A 19,867-nucleotide genomic window follows, 5' to 3' on the forward strand; every position below is an offset into this window, starting at 1 on the left:
GGCCCCAGCAGCCTTACCTGGGGTCCTGGGGCCTCAGAGAGCTGCAGCCATAGTGTTATTGCAGCCAGGAACCTGGCCAGCAGCTGGAGTGTGGCTTTGGCTGGCCAGGCTGTGGTTTTGGGCGGCACATGTGCACCACCCCACTTTTTTAAGGTACACATTTTTTGACCCCAGGATCTCCCAGGGTTAACACCCCCCACACACACAGACTGCAAGGTAGCAGCACGGGGAATGCCTGCATGTGCGGTGTGTGGCACTGTAGATGGGTATGCAGTACCACATACTACATGTCCATGCTCATCTGGACACGACCTCTGGGTTTATCTTGTGAATTATATGTAGTTGTTTGCACAATGAACAGTACGAACATGCTATGGCAACCTTAAAAGGATCTTGTGCCACCCTGGTTGAGAACCACTGCTCTGCTTAGATTAAGTTGCCTTATTTTATGTTGTGTTGCACCCAGCACAATAGCCCTCAGTGCTGATGGAGATTTCTGGATGCTACTGGAATACTAATAACAACACCTTTTGAGCAGTACATAAGAACGAGGAGAAACAAAGGTACTTTTACCATGACCCTTTAGGTCCCATGTAGACAAAACGATAGTCATCCACAGCTAGGGCATCCCAGTATTCATTTAGCCAATCAGAAGAGAAGTAGATAGGGATTGTATAGACATCCTGCTCCGGAAAAGCTCTTAAAGACAAAGCAAAGAGTTTCAGAGGAAGGCAATCTTCAGTCAGAATTTCAGCTTCCCAGTAGTTAAGGGCGCTAGACCAGTGTTGGAAGTGGGTCGCTGATACCTTACTGTCATCTTCTTCAAGTCAATTAACAGTCCCGGGTCCTCTATCTGCCCACCCACATGAACAGGGGGATGGTCAACCATTGTTTGCAGAACATGGATGGAAAAGTACTTTAGAAAACAAGTGTCCTCCCTCAGTAAGAAGCCTCCGTGCCTAGTCATTTGTCCAACTGAGTCACCTCCTAGCAGATGTATATGAAGCCAAAGCCAGTTCACAGATGTCTTGACTGCCCCTGAAGAATTATCGCAGTTAGTATGCTGCTGCCTCTTGGCCATCTTAAAAAGCTGTTTTTACAACCAACCAGGCTCTTCATAGCAAAGCAGAACCTCCGTGTCTGTAAAAGCAGATGCAGGCCAACAGGAAGGCCCTGTCTAGATGCTTATCCTAGAAGTCTCTGCCACTGCAGAAAGGGCCAGAGAAACAGGAGCCACTTTCAGCAAACTAGAATCGGCAGCCAGAGTCAGCCAGGGAAGAAGGGAAGCTAGAACAGGGGGAGAGGAGCACTAGAAGTGTGGACAGCATGAAGAGGGGAGCAAGTGTCCAGATTCATAGATTGTAGAGTTGGAAGAGACCACAATGGATCATTGTGTCTGACCCCCTGTCTCTGGCAGGAAAGAGGACTGAAGTCAGATGACCCCAGCTAGGTGTTTATCAAGCCTCCTCTTGAAGGCCTCCAAGGTAGGTGATAGTACCACCTCTCTTGGCAGCCCGTTCCAGATTCTGGCCATCCTTACTGTAAAAAATTTCTTCCTAGTGTCTAACCTAAATCTACTCTCCCCTAGTTTGCACCCATTATTCCTAGTTACTCCCTGGGGCGCTCTGGTAAATAGCGCATCACCAATTCCCTGTTGTCCTCTCTTGATAAACTTATAAGCGGCTACAAGGTCTCCTGTCAGATGTCTCTTGTGAAGGCTGAAGAGATCCAGATCTCTCAACTTCCCCTCATAGGGTCTTTCATGGAGGCCACTAATCATGCGAGTGGCCCTCCTCTGAACCCTCTCCAGATTCTCCGTGTCCCTCTTGAAGTGCGGTGCCCAAAACTGGACACAGTGCTCCAACTGCAGCCTGACCAGTGCCACATAGAGGGGGAACATCACCTCCCTCCATCTGTTGGTTATGCATCTGCTAATACATGACAAGGTGCAACTGGCTTTGTTGATGGCCTCGTTACACTGCTGGCTCATGTTCATCTTGGAGTCAACTATGACTCCAAGATCTCTCTCAGCCTCTGAGCTGCTGAAGAGGTCATCCCCCAACCTATAGGTGTGCCATTTATCTTTATTGAATTGCATCTTACTTCATTCCACCCATTGATCTAACCTGTCCAGGTCGGCTTGTATCTATTCCCTGCCCTCTGGCGTGTTAACTTGCCTCATAACTTGGTATCATCTGTGAAGTTGAAGAAGGTGCTCTCCACACCCTCATCCAAATTGCTGATGAAGATATTAAATAACACTGGTCCAAGGACCGAACCTGGTGGGACCCCACTGCCCACCTCCTTCCAGGCCAAGAACAACCCATCCACCATCACTCTCTGGGCGCAGTCCCCAAGCCAGTTGGCCTGCAAATGCCACACGCAGACTCCATTAGCCAGATGGGTCGGCATTCCCTGTCTCTCTGGTTCCACCTAGAGCCATGCTGACAGGTCAGCAAACACTCTGCCCAGCTGGAAGCACCAGCCCCCTGACATAGCCACAAGACAACCAGTGCAGCCCAGGATGCACGCGAAGGCTTGCTTCTCCACTCCTCTCTGGGGAAACAGGAAAAGAGCATCCAGGATGGGAAGATGTAACAGACAGAAAAAGGAGATTTACAATTAACTCTTTCAATGAAAGGACAAAAGTGCTTACTTTACTTAGGTACGGTTAATGGCACAAATGATCCTGACGTATCTTTTCCTTGTAAACTTTTACCATAAGCTAAAGGCCAAAATGATAGCCACTGTGACATCCCTGAAGTTGCCCCTGGGATATTCACAGAAAAAGACTGTGAGAGGGAGATGGGAGGTATCTGGGAGACACTGTCTTTATAAGATGTGTCTCACACTATGAGAATGGTTGGAAGAACTCCAAGAGGTGTGGTACCTCAGTGTAGTGCAGCAGTAGTATTTCAGTGGACACCTGTTAAATAATGACACTACCTACAGTAAGGAGAGAGTAGTGTAAATGAGTAAGAAGTTTACTGCTGTGGTATGGCATGCAGAGGGAATCAAAGTGCTCTCTTACCTGTACAAGTGCCAGTCTTTCAAATAGAGGCACCCCCGGGGTGAGGAGTAGTTACGTGCAATGTGTTCTTTCCAATAGCTAACATATTCCTTGAAAGGGATCTGCTCCTTTGGATTGGCATTGTACTCCTTGACTTCACAGTTGGCAACAGGTACTACAGCCTCCCCTGAAATGTAAACATTCTGGGGGAAAAAACAACTGACAGCAAATCTAAAACCTCCTGTATTTTGCATCTAGGCTGCACCTGTGTTAGGCGCTGTATAAATATATATGAAGACATGGATTGTTTCATCCATCTCACTTCCCTGAGATCAACAGCATTATTTATATCATGATTATCGGAAGTCCTAACAATGCTTGCAATAGTGACCTTTCAGCAAGTCTTACCAAGTAAACAGCACTGGGAATGAGATATGAGCTGCTGAAAAAATTATGACTCTTGCAGATGCATGATAGCAGAAGCCTAATTCTCTCCTACTCACATAAATAGACAAGCACTTGAGTATGTGTGTAGGACAATTCACAAGTTTAAAGAGAAGCAGTTGCATAAATTACAGCAGGACTGTCCAGCTTCAGAGGCCAGGATGCCAAATGCCGCATAGGTTGCAGGCCCACAGCCCAGGCAGGCTACATGCTGCACAGACTTCTTGGGACCCCCCAACCATGCAAGTCTCCCTGCTACCATCCACCACCATGCAGGCAATTCCTGCCCCCCAGCTGCTGTCACCAGATCCTAGAGCAGTGCAGGGGCAATGGGGGCAGCAGCAGCACCCAGGCAGGAGTCTGGGGGCCACACTAAGCCATTGTGGGCTGCCAACTGGACAACTTTGAATTTCATGATGGAACCTAAAGTATGTGAGGGTGGTGTCACATGTTCAACTTAACACTATGTGCAGTTAAAATGGGAGCAAAGGCATGGCCAACCAGTTTAGTATGTGTTAAGTATCATCCTGGCATTGCAAAGTTGGTCCCTTTCAGGCAAGGATTATATAACAGACTAACTTCATATTAACACAACAGGCCAGCAATTTGCAGCTGTTGCAAGTGAATGTCTGAGTATACCCTTCAGACTCATTTTTTTTATTCCTAGGCTCAAAAGCCTGGAGTAGGGTGCAGGGGGAAGGAAAATTACTAAAATCTTTGTCATTTTTACATTCAGGATAATTATAAATATATTAAGAATACAACTTACCAAAGGTCTGGAGGAGGTAATCAAAATTTGGTTTTCCATCCCGGGTAACCCAGTTTCTCCTGCTGCCCCAGCCCTCTGTGAATTTAGATGACAATATGCAAGGATGGTTGGGAATTAGATAATCCCTGAAAAAATCAGAGTAGTTGAATGATTCCACCTTTTCAATGAAGTCCACGTGTTCTCGGGGCTTGCAGGCCGTGCCACAAGAGGCTCTGCTGCGGTCATGAAAGTAGGCGGTGGAACAGGCGAACGTTGCCCTGTCCATTCAGATGATGTCGCTTTTCCAGCACTTAAATCAAAAACTGCCGACTGGACAACGGGCAGAGATGCTAACGAAGCAGCACAACTGACTGTAAGTCTTTCCTGTGTGCAAAGACTAACAAATACTTGATCTGAGCCTTCAAGAGGCCGAGAAATGATAAATAAAGTCCAGTTCCAAAATGTAGCTGCAGGAAAGGCCTTAACCTTCCTTGTTGCGCCTCACCCTGCAGAGTTAGTGATCTTCTTCTGTGCTTCTTGAGGTTCAGGGCCACCTGGAATGGATCTGGAATAGATCCATTTACCCACCTGTCACAGCAATGGGATCCCCCTGCAAGCCTGTTGTGTCAGCGGTGGAGGATGACCAGCATCTTGCCTCATGTTCTCTTCGTGCTCCTGCCTGGTGCTGTCCATGGGTACCGAGTGTAGGTGGCCCCTGCGCTGTACCTGGAAAGGAACCACAGGCATGATGACCATGAGAACACCAGAACTGCCATTTACTCGTTCAGACCCAGTGGCAGGACACTCTAGGCAAGGGCATGCATCCCTGATGGAGAAGCTTATACTGTCCCCTGATCTCATGAGCCAGAGACCTCAGCATGTGGGTCCTCCATGAAGCTGTCACCATCTGTCATGTTTTATGGACACTCCCAACACCTGCCCCTTCTGGCAACAGAGGAAGACCCATGGCACATGCCCACCTGGAGTGCACCAGGCTGCAGCTCCTTCACCCCCTCAGGAACCTGTGGTGAAATTCTCGTTGCACTACTCCACACACTTTTTTCTTTTTTTATGCACTCCCTATCCATGACCCCACCAAGTTCCAGGACCTGCTAATAAACCTCCTCCTGGCCCTAGCTAAGCTAGCCCTCTATCTGACCAGGGAGGAGGCTCTGGTAGAAGGGGAATACAGGGCTGTTTTCCTGTCCCTCACCCGCACACATCTCCAGGCAGACTTTCACTGGGCTGTGTCCCCTTGTTCCCTGGATTCATTTGAGGGCCAGCGGGCACCGTCTGGTGTGGTCTGCTCAGTGTCCCTCCTTGATGCACTTATTTTAAACCTATGATTTTCACTCCCATCAGTGACATGCCCTTAGTGGCCCCATTGCCAAAGGGGGCTTATAGCTCTATTTGGTGGGCTTTGGCCCACATCACAGAAGGGCATGTGAAAAAGCCTGTCGCTTGTCAGCCACTCAAAGGCTCAAAACAAGTGTAGTGGCTTCTTAACCTGGCAGGGGAAATATCACGTATCTGTGTCCAAGAAGGCAGTTTTCCTGAACCATGTTGCAGGAGAACTGCTCTTTTGGCGTGGTTCATTACCTGCTGAGGCACAGCAGCTTTAAGCCCTGCTCCCTTGCTGGCTCTGAAGACCTTAAGGCTACGGGCAAGCAAACCTCGGGGGCATCCAAACCCCAAGCTTGGGACTGCTAATAGGATACCCGCCAAAGGTTTTGGAAACATCTGAAGCCCCTGGTGCAGGTGGAGGATATTTGCCAGTTAGTAGGGCCACTTATGGTTCTGGACTCTTGGATATGGATTTAGTTTGGGCAAATTTGGCCTTGGATACAAATTTAAAAAAAAAAAAGTCTGTCCTTTATCTGCATGCATCTCTGGGCAGCATCTACTGCCTTTGTGGACTCATTTGAATCCTAGACAATGACGGTGGGAAGGGACCTCAGGAGGTCACATCTAGTCCAACCCCTGGCTCCAAGCAGGACCAGCCCCAACTACATCATCCCAGCCAAGGCTTTGTCTAGTTGGGTCTTAAAAACCCCCAAGAATGGAGAGCCCACCACCTCTCTGGGTAACCTCTTCCAGGTTTTTACTACCCTCCTGGTGAGAAAATTCTTCCTAATATCCAACTTCAACTTCCCTTGGTGCAGCTTGAGCCCATTGCTTCTTGTTCTGCCACTGAACCAGTGGGGTCCGGCCATTGCGCCCTACCTGGTGTCCCCTTCCCGTTCCCTTATTCACCAGTGATGTCATAGATTTCATAGACATTAGGGCTGGAAGAAACCTCGCAAGATCATCAGGCCCCAAAGAGACCTCGCTCCCTTCCCTGTTTTCTTACGATTTCTCTCTGGAAATCAATCGCCATGTCCTTAACGACCTCTGAACTTAATGGTTATAGATCTTAATGCTGATAGTTTCCTCAGTGGGTGTCAGCCCACAGCTCCCCGCTTGGAAAGCAAAAGGCCAGCTCCCGCAGAGGAAACTATCAGCATGTGTGCAGAAACAACAACAACAACAACATAACAAATAATAATAAACAGCAATAATAATAATAAGTAACAGCAAAAATAAATAACAATTCATCTTAAAATTTCACCAAAAAAATCCTTTTTTTGTGGATTATTTTTATCTTATGTCCCTATCTCACCTGTTTTCAGTGTTGTTTTCCCCCGATGCACAATGAGAGACCCCCTGATAATTGGGGCGGTCTTTGTGGGCTCTGGGTAAACTGAGGCAGGCTCAGAGCCCCCCCCAACAGCTCCTGGGGTTGGGGGAGGGGGCCTCGTAGGCACCCTTCCAATCACCCACCTGGTCTCGGGGGTACCCGGACGCCATAGGGCAGCGCACTCCGCCCTCCAGCGCCCTGCGCCGCTCGCGCCGCCGGCTGGAGTCCGCTTTGGGGGAGAGGAGGGGAGAAGAGAAGAAAAGACGTGGCTCCTTCCCGCCGCCCCGTGACTGGCCCGGAACAGGCACCGGGCGGAACGCAGCAGCGCCGGAACCCCCGAGTGCGCCGCGCGTTGCAGGGGGAGGACGGAATGCGCTGGAGGACCCGCAGTGGGCCAATGGGAGCGCGCGGGGGGCGCAGGCGCAAGAGGAGGAGGAGGCGGCGGCTACCGCTCTACCTGCCTACTCTGGTCGGCGCGGGGTGGGCGCAGGTGAGGCTGAGCGGCTGGGGTGAGTGCGCGCGGCGCCGTCCCCCGCGGGGGCAGGGGTGGCTCAGTCCGGCGGCCCTGTGCACCTGTTGGGGTGGGAGGGGGGCCGTACTACGTCCTCCCGCGGTGGGGGTGCGGCTAGAGGTCTATGAAGCTGGGCAGCGCCGGCCGCCAGACCCGGGGCAGGTGAGCACAGCCGGGATGAGTTCGCCCGCGTTCATTAGGATCACTTATCAGAATGAATAATTATTAAATAATTAGATTAACTGATGCGCAGGGATCCTGGTTTTCTCTGGTTTAAATTTTAAAAATCCCCAAGTTTTGGTTTTAAAAAAAAATCTCCAATTTTTGGGGTTGACCCCCCCAATTTTGGGGTTGAAACCAAAATAAAAAAAACCCTCCAAACCCCAGGTTTTGGGTTGAACACCCCCCACCCCACCCCCGGGGGCCTTCCAATTTTTGGGTTGAAACCAAAAAAACCCAAACCCAATTTTTGGATTGAAACAACCCAAAGCCACATTTTCCTGTGTGTAAAACAAAACACCCCTGTATCTATATCTTGGTGTTTCATTTTATTCACAGGAAAATGTCGATTTTGGGGGTTTTTGGTTTTTTTAAACCAAAAATTGAGGGATTTTTTTTTTTTAAACTAGAGAAAAACCAGGATCTGTGCTAATAAGGGTGGACAATTCTAAAGTAATTAGGGTAATGAATAAGGGTGGGCATTTCTGAAATAAGATAATTAACAAGCCTGGATAATTGTGAAATGATTGGAATAATTATTTGGAATGGTCAGTTCCAAATTAATTGCTTGGAGCAGGGGGTTGGACTAGATGTGACTTCCTGAGCTCCCTTCCAACCCTCGTTCTCTAGGATTTGGATAATTAATCAGCATGGTCAGTTCTGAATTGAGCAGGGTAATGCATCAGCCTAACAAAGTATATGCAGACACACAGGAGTTTATAAAATCGTGGCAAATAAAGAAGTCAGTAGAGGAGTCCATGAGAAATGCATAATAAAACTGACCAGCCCCTGTTGTAATGTCTCCACCTTGTGCATAGGGAATATATTAGAATAAATTAGCATAATTTAGAATTAGAAGAATGTATTAGAAGAACAAATGAATGATGTAAAGGGACTCTTAAAATAATAGAAAAAAAAAAAGTAAATAAGAAATGCTTGGATGCTTATGTTGCTGGGGTCCACTTACTGCAGCTGACATCCTGCTGCTTGGGCCAGGGGGTTGGACCTGATGGTCTCGTGAGGGCCCTTCCAGCCCTAATGTCTATGAACTCTACAAATGAGAAGGCACTGGAGCAATTGATATATTTAGCATAAATGTATATATTAGGACACGTGGGAAATATTTATTGAGCGTGCCAGGAGCCTGTTTATTTTAGGGATGCCATAGCCCAGCACTGAGTAGTTAGTGGGCATTGCTTATATCCTTACCTTTTCCCCAACTGAGAGCATGCACCTGAATCATAAAAAATGAGGGTGGGAAGGGACCTCAGGAAGTCACGTGTAGTCCAACCCCCTGCTCAAAACAGGACCCAACTACATCATCCCAGTCAAGGCTTTATCTACTCAGGTCTAAAAAACTTCCAAGGATGAATATGCCACCACTTCTCTGGGTAACCTGTTCCAGTGCTTTACTGCCTTCCTAGTGAGAAACTTCTTCCTAATATCCAACCTCAACTTCCCTTGCTGCAACTTGAGCCCATTGCTCCTTGTCCTGTCATCCCGTGTCCTCTGACCCTTCCCGTGTCTCTGGAGCTGCGTTTAAAGCAGCTCTGTAAGGCTTGCATCTATAAGGATGCCGAGCCTTTTTTAGCCTAGCAGTGGCTTTCAGAAGAGCTACTCGGTTGTCTTGACTTCCTGCCATCCACACTTTGATGCGGCTGGCAATGAAACGGAGGTATAGGGTGATTAGAAATGCAACAGAAAAACTAAACAAATTCCGCACCCCCCTCAAAACCAGACAAAAATAAGTGCCCCTGCCAAAGGCAGTGGATTTGTTTGGGGTGAGAGATTGAATTAAAAAATAAAATAAAAGGAGGTGGAGGGAGAGGTGAAGTGTGCTGTACCCCAGTGCTGCAAGAGTGCCCTGTAAGTTGCCAGTAAACTTTGCATCAGCAGTCTGCTGGAGCGGCATGTGTCAGGCTGTGAAAAAGTAGTCACGCTTCTGTAATGTGTTTCATTCGATGATGCCAAAGCACTTGAGAATGGTCAGTGACTCACCTTCTCCCTATTATGTAAAAGAAGAACTTCAGTCATGCATTAAGGAACTTGACCAAGGCCATAGAGTGACTTAGTGGCAGCCTGGGTCTCAACTCTTTATCCAGTTTCCTTTTCTTTGATTAAGTCCATCTCTCATGCAGCTCGCTGTGGAGTATTGTGTTCAGTTTGAGGAGGGGGTGTTAATTATCGGGAATAGTTACAGTGGTCTGTGGTTAAGAGATTCGTAGCATAACTAAGAAGGTGGCTAGGAAAGACTGAGGGTAAGATGCGTGTGACTTGTGACTGGAAGAAGTGGTGACTAAGGGGTGACTAGGAGAAGATGACAGGGTAGGGGTGGTAGTAGTATACAAAGATTTGGGATCGTAGGACTGGATGGGACCCGTCCTGAGTCACCGAGTTGAGCCCCTGTTGTTCAGACCATCATGTCATACAGTTCTTGCTATAAAACAGATCAAGTTTAACCTTAGAACGATTTAGATTGCATTGCCCTGACATCTCCTGGCCGGTTCTTGTACAACCTTGATCTTCTGAAGTCGTCTTCTAACTTCCCGCTATATTCCTAGCCGATATATATCCATTTGTATTTGTGCTAATGTTGTCCTGTAGTGCAAATAATGCTTTTCCCTCCATGCCATTTGCCCCTTGATTGTATTTATAGACAGCGATCGTATCTGCTCTTAGCCTGTCCTTTGCTAGTCTACCCCCCACACTGTTACCCCTTGTCACGTGATGGGCTAGTCATTCCCCTGGACATCAAGTTAGATGTTCCCTGCCCCTGTTTCATTCTTGTCCATATTATTTCAGGTCTCACCAAAGTGTTATATGAGAGCATTAAATCCTTTCCTTTGCCTACTGGATGTCCTTTGCCTGACGCTTATGAATGATGAAGTAACACTTAGCGTGATACGCTGGAATGTAATCGAGTAACGCACCATAATAGGCTTAAATGAAAGGAAAATACATGCTGAATTTCAGACCAGGACTCCTGATATTCAAGTATTAATTTGTGGGGTACTTGATTGAAATAAGTGGCCTAAATCATGCCAAGGCAGGCCACCGAGTGGGTTTTGTCAAGTCAGGCAGTCGTGATCTGGGAGGACATGTAGAGTGGGAGTGGGAGTGGGGAGCTGGCTTTCCATATCTTACTAGAAGTCACCAGCAAATATATTATGGGACACAATCTCAGTGTGATCCTGGAAGACGGCAAATAGATTTTAGTCAGCCTCTTTCACCTCTGATATACCTGGTGGAGTAATGTATAGCACTTATTATTTATATTTCTAGTGTGGTAGCACCTAAAGAACAAATATCAGGGGGCTCCATTGCATCCAGTACAGTTGAACATATAGTAAATGACAGTCCAAGCCTCAGACTGCCTACAGTCTAGGAAAAAGGCTGTTACAACTGGTGGATGAGAGAGAGAAACAGGCTGGGGTAGAAGTAAGGGGAGCAGGGGTTTAGTATCAGCTTCTTAGCAGTTCAGGAGCAGTAATCAAAAATCATTATTTTTCCTGCCATTATAAATGCATAGTGCATGGCTGGAACTGTTTGCTTAAAAGCAAATTTAATGTCTGCTTCCCAGTATCCCCACCCCCTGAGGCTGCCCACTTGTTTTTCTGTTCTTTCTTATATTTTGGCCAGGTCTCATGATCTGGTCATCAAGATATTTGCAGCCTTGGCTTCAGCTGTTGTAATTGTTATATTCTGTTAAACAGTAACCATGTGCTGTGCTGTTTTGACTCTCCTTCGCTGTTGAGTGAAGTCATTTCTAAATGATCAATATATGCACTTTTAACATTTTTACTGCATTTTAGCATCACCTGGAACAAAAAAATGCTACATAAATATGACTGTTATTAAGTGCACAGGTGCAGATATGTCTGTCTGCATGCATGCGTGTGTGTATGTGTGTGTATAATGTGTCTATGTATATATAATATGTATGAGCGACACATATATCTATAGATGTGTATGTGTGTATGCATAATGTGTCTGTGTATATATGTGTGTATCTATATCTAAATGCGTGTGTACATAATGTCAGTGTGTATATATAATGTGTGTGTATATCTATCTGTATATTTGTGTGTGTATATCTCTAGGGGGGTGTGTGTGTGTGTGTGTGTGTGTGTGTGTACATACATACATACATACATACATACATACATATGTACACACACTATAAAATATAATTTCTGAAGAAATGGTTAGCAATAGATTCATGCTTACACGTTCTGATTGTGGGCACAGGACCTGGAAGGAATTTGTAAACCTCAGGGTGAGTCAAAAGTCTTGTGACATAAGAGGTCATATATATGTGTTCAGTAGTCAGTTCTTTTCTTCAGCTGGAGAGAGGTGTTTTGACAGGTGCTTGCCTTGAACATATGGTTTTTTAGTGTCTTTATTTTTTAGAATTTTTTGCTTTCCTTTTTGGATTTGGGTTTAGTAGATTTTTGCCACTCTTGCAGTCTGTTTGGTTTTTCTCAGACTTTAAAGAGAGAGAAATTTTTGAATAGGGACAAACCGTTTTAGAAAGATGACGACCCTACGATGGCAGCCTGAGGATCCTGAGCCTGCAGTTCAAGGTAAATAACTTTAGATGTATTTTCTTGTGCCAGTTATGCCAGCCTGGCTGCAGGGCTGCAATTAAGTTGGATTTGGTGCAGCCTTAATTATGTAAAGGAGCTGGGAGAAAATGCTCTCTGGGTGGGAAGCTATTGGATGACTGCACTGGAAAGGACAGTCTTGAGGACTTTTTCAAACCTTAAAAATATTGTAACAATCAGTCTGAGACTTGGTAAAAATTTTGAATCAGTCTCTTTCAAATCTGTACTTCATAGGATGATGTATTGCTACTCTCTGGTCTTGAAGGCATTTTCATTTGAGAGACGATAGGTTCCAGTGAATAGGGACAGCACTGGAGTTGGGAAATGTTGATTTTTGTTCCAGACTTTGGCACGTGTTCAATATGATTTTAGGCAAGGTGTGTACCTTCTCTGTGCCTTTAATTTCTTGACATTGATCGTCCCTGACTGAACACAGGTGATAGGAGAAATGTGCAAGGTGCTCAGAAACTATACTTCCTCAATTATAATATTATATGATACTAATATGCAATCCCAATTTTGCAGCTGAATTTTGCAGGGGAAAGATGTGTTTTGTATGCCAAAAAAATGATAATTAAAAAACGAACAAACGTGTGTGTGTGTGTGTGTGTGTGTGTGTGTGTGTGTGTGAGATTGTAAACCTACTAGGATTAAACTGCTACAGTTCTGAACATAAAGCCAGGGCCTACCTTGTACATTTGGAAGTTGTATGTGGCGCCTTTGTTTGCATCAGATACTTGTGGAATAAGGAGCTATACTTGAGTAAGGGTGTTGGAATATGGCCCTGTGTGAGTAATCCTAATGTGAGTAATCCCTTTGGCTTTAAATGCGACTAGCAATATAAATAATCAGGTTAGAAAGGTCATTGCCAGGGGCTTATGAATTCCTGTACTTGAGTATAAATGATTTGGTCACTACTAAATGCAGGGAGTTCTGCAGAGTATGGGAATTACAGATTACTGATAATCCAAACCAAGAGGAAAACCTTTCTTTCTTGCTTTAGGATTCCCCCAGGGGAAAGCAGATCCCACTGAAGTCAAATTACTAGCTAGGATCACAGTGTAAACATCTGTCTGGATTAATCTGATGGAAAGTGAGGAGGATTATGTCTTTTTTTCTGATCTTTCATTGATAACACTGCACAATGCTCCAGAGCACCTTGAATACCTAATGCAGCACTGAGTTGTCATTTTCTTAGGATGCATCCAAGTTGTTAAGGAGATAATTAACTCACAAGTATTTAAATCATTAGTGTTCAATGCGTGCTTATAAGGAAGTGATAGATCACCATCCAGAACATAATGTCGAGATGAAGTCACTTGGGAATGTAGGTAGTTTTAATCATCATCTCGTCATCAGCTATCCTCAGTGTGAGGGTTGGCAGCATGATAAACCGGTTCTCTCAACAGTTATTTATTCATCAATAATTTTTTTAGTTAATTGTCTTGGCTAATTCTGTCCACTCCTTTATGTCCTTTTTTCTACCCTCTTCTTCCCCCACCTCATCCTCCTTCTGCATATCCTTGAAGACCTGTCTTCTGTAAGCAGTTCCCTTTATTTTTTGACAGCACATCCGAAAAACATTAATTCCCTTCTCTGAATTGGCTTGACAAGGTCTCATGTCACATCAGTCCTCACCAGTATCTACCATCATTAGAGTATTTTTTTTTTTCTTTTTCTGCCCATGGCATTCCGCCTTTGTCAATAAGATTGTTTTTCAAGTGTTGCTAGGGGTTGTAATATTCAGGCATAAAAAGCTCTAGGAGTAGGAATAAATGGAAAAAAAAAAAAGGCTTGGTTGGCACTGTTGGGAGACACAGTTTTTGGGCTCTGGAGGTATCGTTGCCATTGGCAAGTGCTTTCGCATTGCTCCAAGAATACTCTTGGTTTTCACTTGCCTGCAGTAGCAAATCGTAGTCATAGAAGTCGGGTCAAAGGGACCTTGTAGATCTTCAAGTCCGACCCCCTGCCTGGGCAGGAGAAAAACTGGACTTAAATGACTCCAGCCAGGTAGGCATCAAGCCTCCTCTTAAAGACCCCCAGGGTAGGAGCCAGCACCACTTCCCTTGGAAGTTGGTTCCAGATCCTAGCCGCCCTGACCGTGAAGTCGTTCTTACAGATGTCTAATCTAAACCTCCTCTCCAACAACTTGTGGCCGTTATTCTTTGTTATGCCAGGGGGCGCGAGGGGAAACAAGGTCTCTCCCAAACCCTTCTGGTCCCCCCTCGTGAGTTTATAGACAGTCACCAGGTCCCCCCTCAGCCTTCTCTTGTGAAGGCTGAACAGGTTCAGGTCCCGCAGCCTCATTGTAGGGTCTGCCTAGTTGTCCCCAGATCATGCGGGTGGCCTCCTCTGGACCCTCTCCATGTTGTCCACATCCCTCCTGAAGTGGGGTGCCCAGAACTGCTGTAGTGTGGATGCCCCTTATCAGCGGAGTATGAGAGAGATGTGGATGTGTTGTATCTTCATGTGTGAATTTTAATTTATTTTCGGTTGAATCTGCCAATGCAGATATATTACGTCTATAATATATTTGGTGGCTGCCAGACTAGCGGCGCTTTTTCCCATGCTCGTCATTTATTTGTGAATGCTTTGGACAGGTGTAGCAGGTCCCATCCAGTGAAGCAGGTGTTTCCTCCAGGTGGCTGAAATGAGGGCAAGGTGATCAGCAGAACAAGTGGTGGGAGGTTAGTGCGGGACACGGGCAGGGATAATGGAATAGCCAGGTGCCATCATGGTGGGCCGGACGGTCAGGGTGTTGGCAGGATGGTTGGCTGGTGCTCCCCAAGCCTGGTGTCATCGGTGTTGCCCTGTCCCGAGGGCAGGTACATCGTATTCGGCAGTTATCAGGAGGATAATGGATCGGTCCTGCTTGCTCTTGCACTGCCCTAGCTAGGGCTTTGACCAAGGCTTCTCACAGTCCTCCAGGTTTGTGATGTTGCTGTGGTCAGACGTTTCTGCCTCCATGCTACAGCCAGCAACAAAGCAGGGCTCAACAGAGGTACCTTTGGCCAGTATAAGCAACAGCTCCTTTAAGAGCACATCACCTGCCGAGCACCCAAAACACAGTTGACATTATGAGCTCTTGTGCCTTCAGGACGTCCACTTTGGTTTGGCACAGATGTGAATCTAGGTCGTGTCCATGGGTTGTCATCTCTGTCATGACTGTCATAGGTAGTCTGGTTGTAATGGCTCTTAGGGGCCTCAGGGTGGTCTCTTCACCCCGGATAGAGAGCAGGTCCATGGCCTTTTCTTGCCTCCAGCTTTGCAGATGCAGACTTTCTGGTGCCCTTGCGGTGGGTGAGTGAGAGGGTGCCTGAGACTGCATCACTCTCAAGGCCAAGCTCCAAGGGGGGTGGTCCAGATGAAGTCCACCTTGGTACTCACTGGTGCTGGGGTCACTTCCAGGGCAGGGGTTGTGAGCCCAGAGCAGTGATGTTGGGAGCAAGTCAGAGTGGTCATTGTGTGTGTGAGCACGTGCAAAGCAGAGCAAAGCACTGTGGGATGCTGGCAGACCAACCTATTCCCTAATGCACTTTGCCACAGGGTAGAGACTAGACTATGAAGCGCTTCACAGTTCCTGTGCCATCCAGGGTCATTTCTCAGACATTTTGGGCTGCTTTGTGACTGGGTATCATTTATAACCTCACTTTCTTAGAGTGCATTAAAGGGATTTGGAGCATCTGTCCATACCCTAAGATTGGGTGCTCACAAGAGAGATGCCATTAGGGATGTCCTTAACCTACGTATGTGCTAATTGACAGATCATTTTGTACGTTTTCCCTCCCATTTTCACTTTAGTTTCTCCTTGCTTTGGAGGTGGCAGATCCCTTGTCCTTGTGGAAGTGAATCTTGAGGGCGAGCTGATGAACGAGGACATACGCATCCATACCTGGCCCTGTTCTTATTACTTGGACACTGAGAAACGATGGGTCTCCGGCAGACTCTCTCTGACTCCTGTCGCAGTCAAATTTACAGCTGACAAGACAGGAGAGCTCCTGGTCCACTTCCACCTGTCCAGCATCAGTGAGATCAAGAAGGAGTCTTCCAATTTAATTTTCAGCTCCCTCACACTCCTGGAGAAGAACACCAAGCACTGGTTCAGCTCCCTCCAGCCCAGTAGAAATGTGGTCTTCAACATCCTTGAACACTTTTGGCGGGAGCAGCTGCTATCGCAGAATGGAGCTGGTGCCCAAGCGTCTTTGGAGATGACCAAGGGGAAAGAACTAACCGGCTTGCTGGCCGGATCCCAGCAGCGGCTGGAGGACACGGCCAAGGTGCTGCAGTACCAGGGCGAGCAGTTTGATAATATCGTGAAAGGACTGAACAAGATCGAGTCTGACATGGACGTAGCCGACAGGTATGGTAGCTGCATTTCAGCTTGAACGGTGACTGATGATGTGCATTGTACCTGTCTGAAACTTTATCATGGGGTTTTTGAGAGTTTGCACATTGCTTTTCATGCCCCCTTGTTTAAAGATGCAGTTCTCTGGTCTTCCAGTTCCTTGCCTTGATTAGAAAATGTTGAACGTCCTCGCTGGTCTGGTGGCCACAAATGATCTCTGAGGGCAAATGTTCATGCCAGGTAAAAGTCAATCCCTGCTTCATTCACGTGGATCTCAGGTTAGTTTTGTTGTAAGGGGGTCCTGTACCCCAAAGGATGGGTGACTGTAGGACTGAGCTCAGCCGCTGTTGCTGCACAAAGCAGACAAAGCTGGAAAATGAACTTGAGGTATCATCCAGCTGTGGATGAGGCCAGTAAGGGCTTTGGACCTGAGAGAAGGATTTCTTCCCCCTCATATGCAAAGCCTGCAGTTTGGGATGGAAGGTATTTTAGCCATAATATAGCTGGAACCAGAGAATTGACTGTAGAAATAACACCTGTATTCTCCATGTGCGTTTTCACATTGCACAGCCACTTGTTACACAGCTAAAATGCTCACTCCTGTTTGATCCCCAGCAGACTTTAGGGAACAGTTAGCTGCTGGATCCTGCCTCATTGTATGCAACACTGAAGGGCTTGCTAAATTCTGCCAGCAAAACATGCTTTAGTTGTGGTGATAGAAGAAGCAGAAGACATGGCCCAAGCTCTCTTATCAGATGCTGGAGTACTTGCAATGCTCAGAAATATTTTGCTTTAAATATTGTAGGAAGTCAGATGTCTAAAACCATATCTGCATCTGAATTTGAAAGGTCAGGCTTCACTATTTCAGATGTTTTACCAGTTATTGAAACCTGAAGTTAATGCCTTGTATCCTGTAGTTTGTATAGTACAAGAAAAATCCATAGTCAACATGGAATAGGTTTGTAAGCTGATGTGCATGTTAAAGATAGGAGGGATCCTGTTTTTTTTTTCTGGAAAAAAAAATCGTCAATTTTCAGTTTAAACAAAAGTAACCCCAAATCCACATTTTTCCATAAGTAAAATGAAACACCACTAATATAGAGATATAGTGGTGTTTTGTTTTAATCATGAAAAAATGTGGATTTGGGGTTCCTATTTTTTTAAACTGGAACTTGGGGATTTTTTTTTTTTAATCCGGGAGAAAACCAGGATCCCTGAAGATGAGCCACTGCAAGGTTACTTCTGGAAGGCAGAGTTGCATAAAGTAACTGATATAACGGAGTTCAAACTAGTTTCTTTTGGATGAAGCCTCTGTTTTTGAAAGGATGTTGGGTATAAGGGAAAGTGTTGATTTCCTAATGATCCATGATGATATTCTTTACATCCTTTAATGAGAAGCCAAAGAAACTGTAGGCTTCGGAAGCAGATTTTAAATCTATATATGTAGTAACAAACAATGATCCAGAAAGTAAATACGCCTTCGTTGTTTTTGGAAGAGGTGTCTGTTTTCGATTTAGATGCATTGGGAGGTATTATTTTGTCTTCGTGAATCTGAAAAACAAGTTTTTGAATCTTGGATTTACAGCTGGGAGAATAAAGGAAGACAAACAAATGCTAGTTGAGATTCTTTTTTAGGGTTTAGCTGACATCTTTTACAGCTCAAAACAGCACATAAGAACCTTTAGCTGAATCGTGTTTTAAGGCCCCACCTTACTTTTTGGGGACTCCTTCATTGTTCATTTAATTTTTCCTTTGGTTTTCGTGCAACTGCAGAAATACAAGCAGAAATCCACGTTTGCAATGCAGGCAAACAAAATATAAATTCTGATTGGTGGTTAAATCTGAAATAATGATTATAATATCAGTTGACTCTTATGGTACATTCTTACTTGAATGGCCAGAGATGAAGGAAAATGAGAACTTTTCCTTCTCGGCCAGTTGCCTTCTTTTGAAAGTTGCTGTGTGAGTAGTAGCTGTGTAGATCATCTTTCTTGCTTGCTATTTTCAGTGGTTATGGGGTTCTGTGCAGAAGGAGACCCTGATATATTTGTTTTGCATTAACCCTTTCATATTTTCTGCCATCTGGATAAATGGGGTTGCACAAACAAGATCGGCTTTGGATGTTGCCCTCGCAAGAGAACAATAGTTTTTGTCACCCAACGTAGGACACTTAAGACCTTGAAGTACATGGTAGCCATCACTTTTGAGTCTTCTGCAAGAGGTATTGATCATCGCCATAAGGATTTTTTGCTTGGGAGAAGAGCAAGCTGCAACAGGGAGCCAGAGGATCCTGTTTAAGGCATTAGAGAGTAGAGCAGACACGACCCACAGGCAGGTGCAGGCAGCTGAACAGGGGCTGGCTGTAGGAGGCAATGAAGGATCTTTAGGGTTGCAAGTACCTGCTCCCTAGCAATAAAACAGTAGGGTAGAGCCCAGGGGAAGCAGGAAGGAAACCATAGCAGCTTAGCCGGAGAAACAGCTGTAGGCGGCTTATTAAGCAGAAAGGGCAGGCACACCTGATCAGAAGAAGAGGAGCTTGGGAGATATACATCTAGGCAGAAGGACCAGTGTGGCCCTGAACACTGCAAGGAGGGGAGCTCCTGCCAGCTTGGGCTGCAAAGGAGTGGAAGCTGCGAGCCTGGAAAGCAGCCCAAGAGGCTGGGAGGGAGCAGGGGGAAAAAGCTTTTGCAGTGGCATAGTAAGTGGGAAACGGCTTGCTGGCCACTGGTCCTGACCAGAGGACCTGGTTGTGGCTGTGGCGGGGGTTTGGGGGCCATGCGGCAGGGTGTTCAGGGCACGCTGCGTTTCAGGACCTGCAAAGAGGTAGGGGGTGTGAAGGGGCCCCAGGCCAAGGGCTGAGCAGAGCAAGACAGGCTAAGGTTAGGGGTAAAATCAAGATGGGGCCGGGAGCCCAGAGAAATAAATAGTGCCTTAGTAGGACCAGGGGTCTGGCCAGCTGGTGAATGAATTTGAGAGTAAGACCTGTGAGGAGTGGGCACGGCTATGGAGAAGGCTGGAGGCCACAGTTCGTGCCCCTAAAGTGAGTTAGTGTCTTGAGGGCACCAATAGGGACCAATCTGTTAGTGAGACAGGTGCCAGTGGGGCATGGAGCAGTAGTGGATTTTGGATCCGTTGCTGTGAGCCGGACTGGGGCTTGGCCAATGGGTGAAGCTAGGCCAAGCAGGGATCTGATGGGCACACTCGGGGATTGGGAATCGATCACCTCCTAGGGTAGACTTACAACATCCATCAAGGTGCAGCAGGTGGGGCAGCGAGGCATTTGCTATCCCCGTTGGGCAGGGTGGGGCA

The 19,867-nt window shown here is 46.3% G+C and overlaps 2 protein-coding genes across 3 annotated transcripts in view; one reads left to right on the top strand and one right to left on the bottom strand.

Annotated features, from left to right (window-relative positions):
• The window catches only part of JMJD4 (jumonji domain containing 4), a 17,366-nt gene extending 10,177 nt beyond the window's left edge, over positions 1-7,189 (bottom strand). The window contains exons 1-4 of the mRNA XM_019508037.1: positions 7,023-7,189; positions 4,224-4,928; positions 3,032-3,197; positions 574-699 (exon numbers count right to left, since the gene is read on the bottom strand). Coding sequence (XP_019363582.1) covers positions 574-699; positions 3,032-3,197; positions 4,224-4,488 — 557 coding nt within the window. The 5' untranslated portion in view covers positions 4,489-4,928; positions 7,023-7,189. The remainder of the gene's footprint in view (positions 1-573; positions 700-3,031; positions 3,198-4,223; positions 4,929-7,022) is intronic.
• A 144-nt stretch (positions 7,190-7,333) lies between these two features.
• SNAP47 (synaptosome associated protein 47) overlaps positions 7,334-19,867 on the top strand; it is a 40,362-nt gene continuing 27,828 nt past the window's right edge. Inside the window, exons 1-2 of one of the 2 annotated variants that reach the window (XM_019508040.1) lie at positions 7,334-7,388; positions 16,015-16,573. In XM_019508040.1, the coding sequence (XP_019363585.1) occupies positions 16,080-16,573 (494 nt within the window). In that variant the 5' untranslated portion in view covers positions 7,334-7,388; positions 16,015-16,079. The remainder of the gene's footprint in view (positions 7,389-16,014; positions 16,574-19,867) is intronic. The other variant, XM_019508039.1, reaches the window with a different exon arrangement.

This window comes from Gavialis gangeticus, unplaced genomic scaffold (genome assembly GCF_001723915.1).
Source record: "Gavialis gangeticus isolate Ggan-Ray unplaced genomic scaffold, GavGan_comp1, whole genome shotgun sequence".
In the NCBI taxonomy this organism is placed as follows: Eukaryota; Metazoa; Chordata; order Crocodylia; family Gavialidae; genus Gavialis; species Gavialis gangeticus.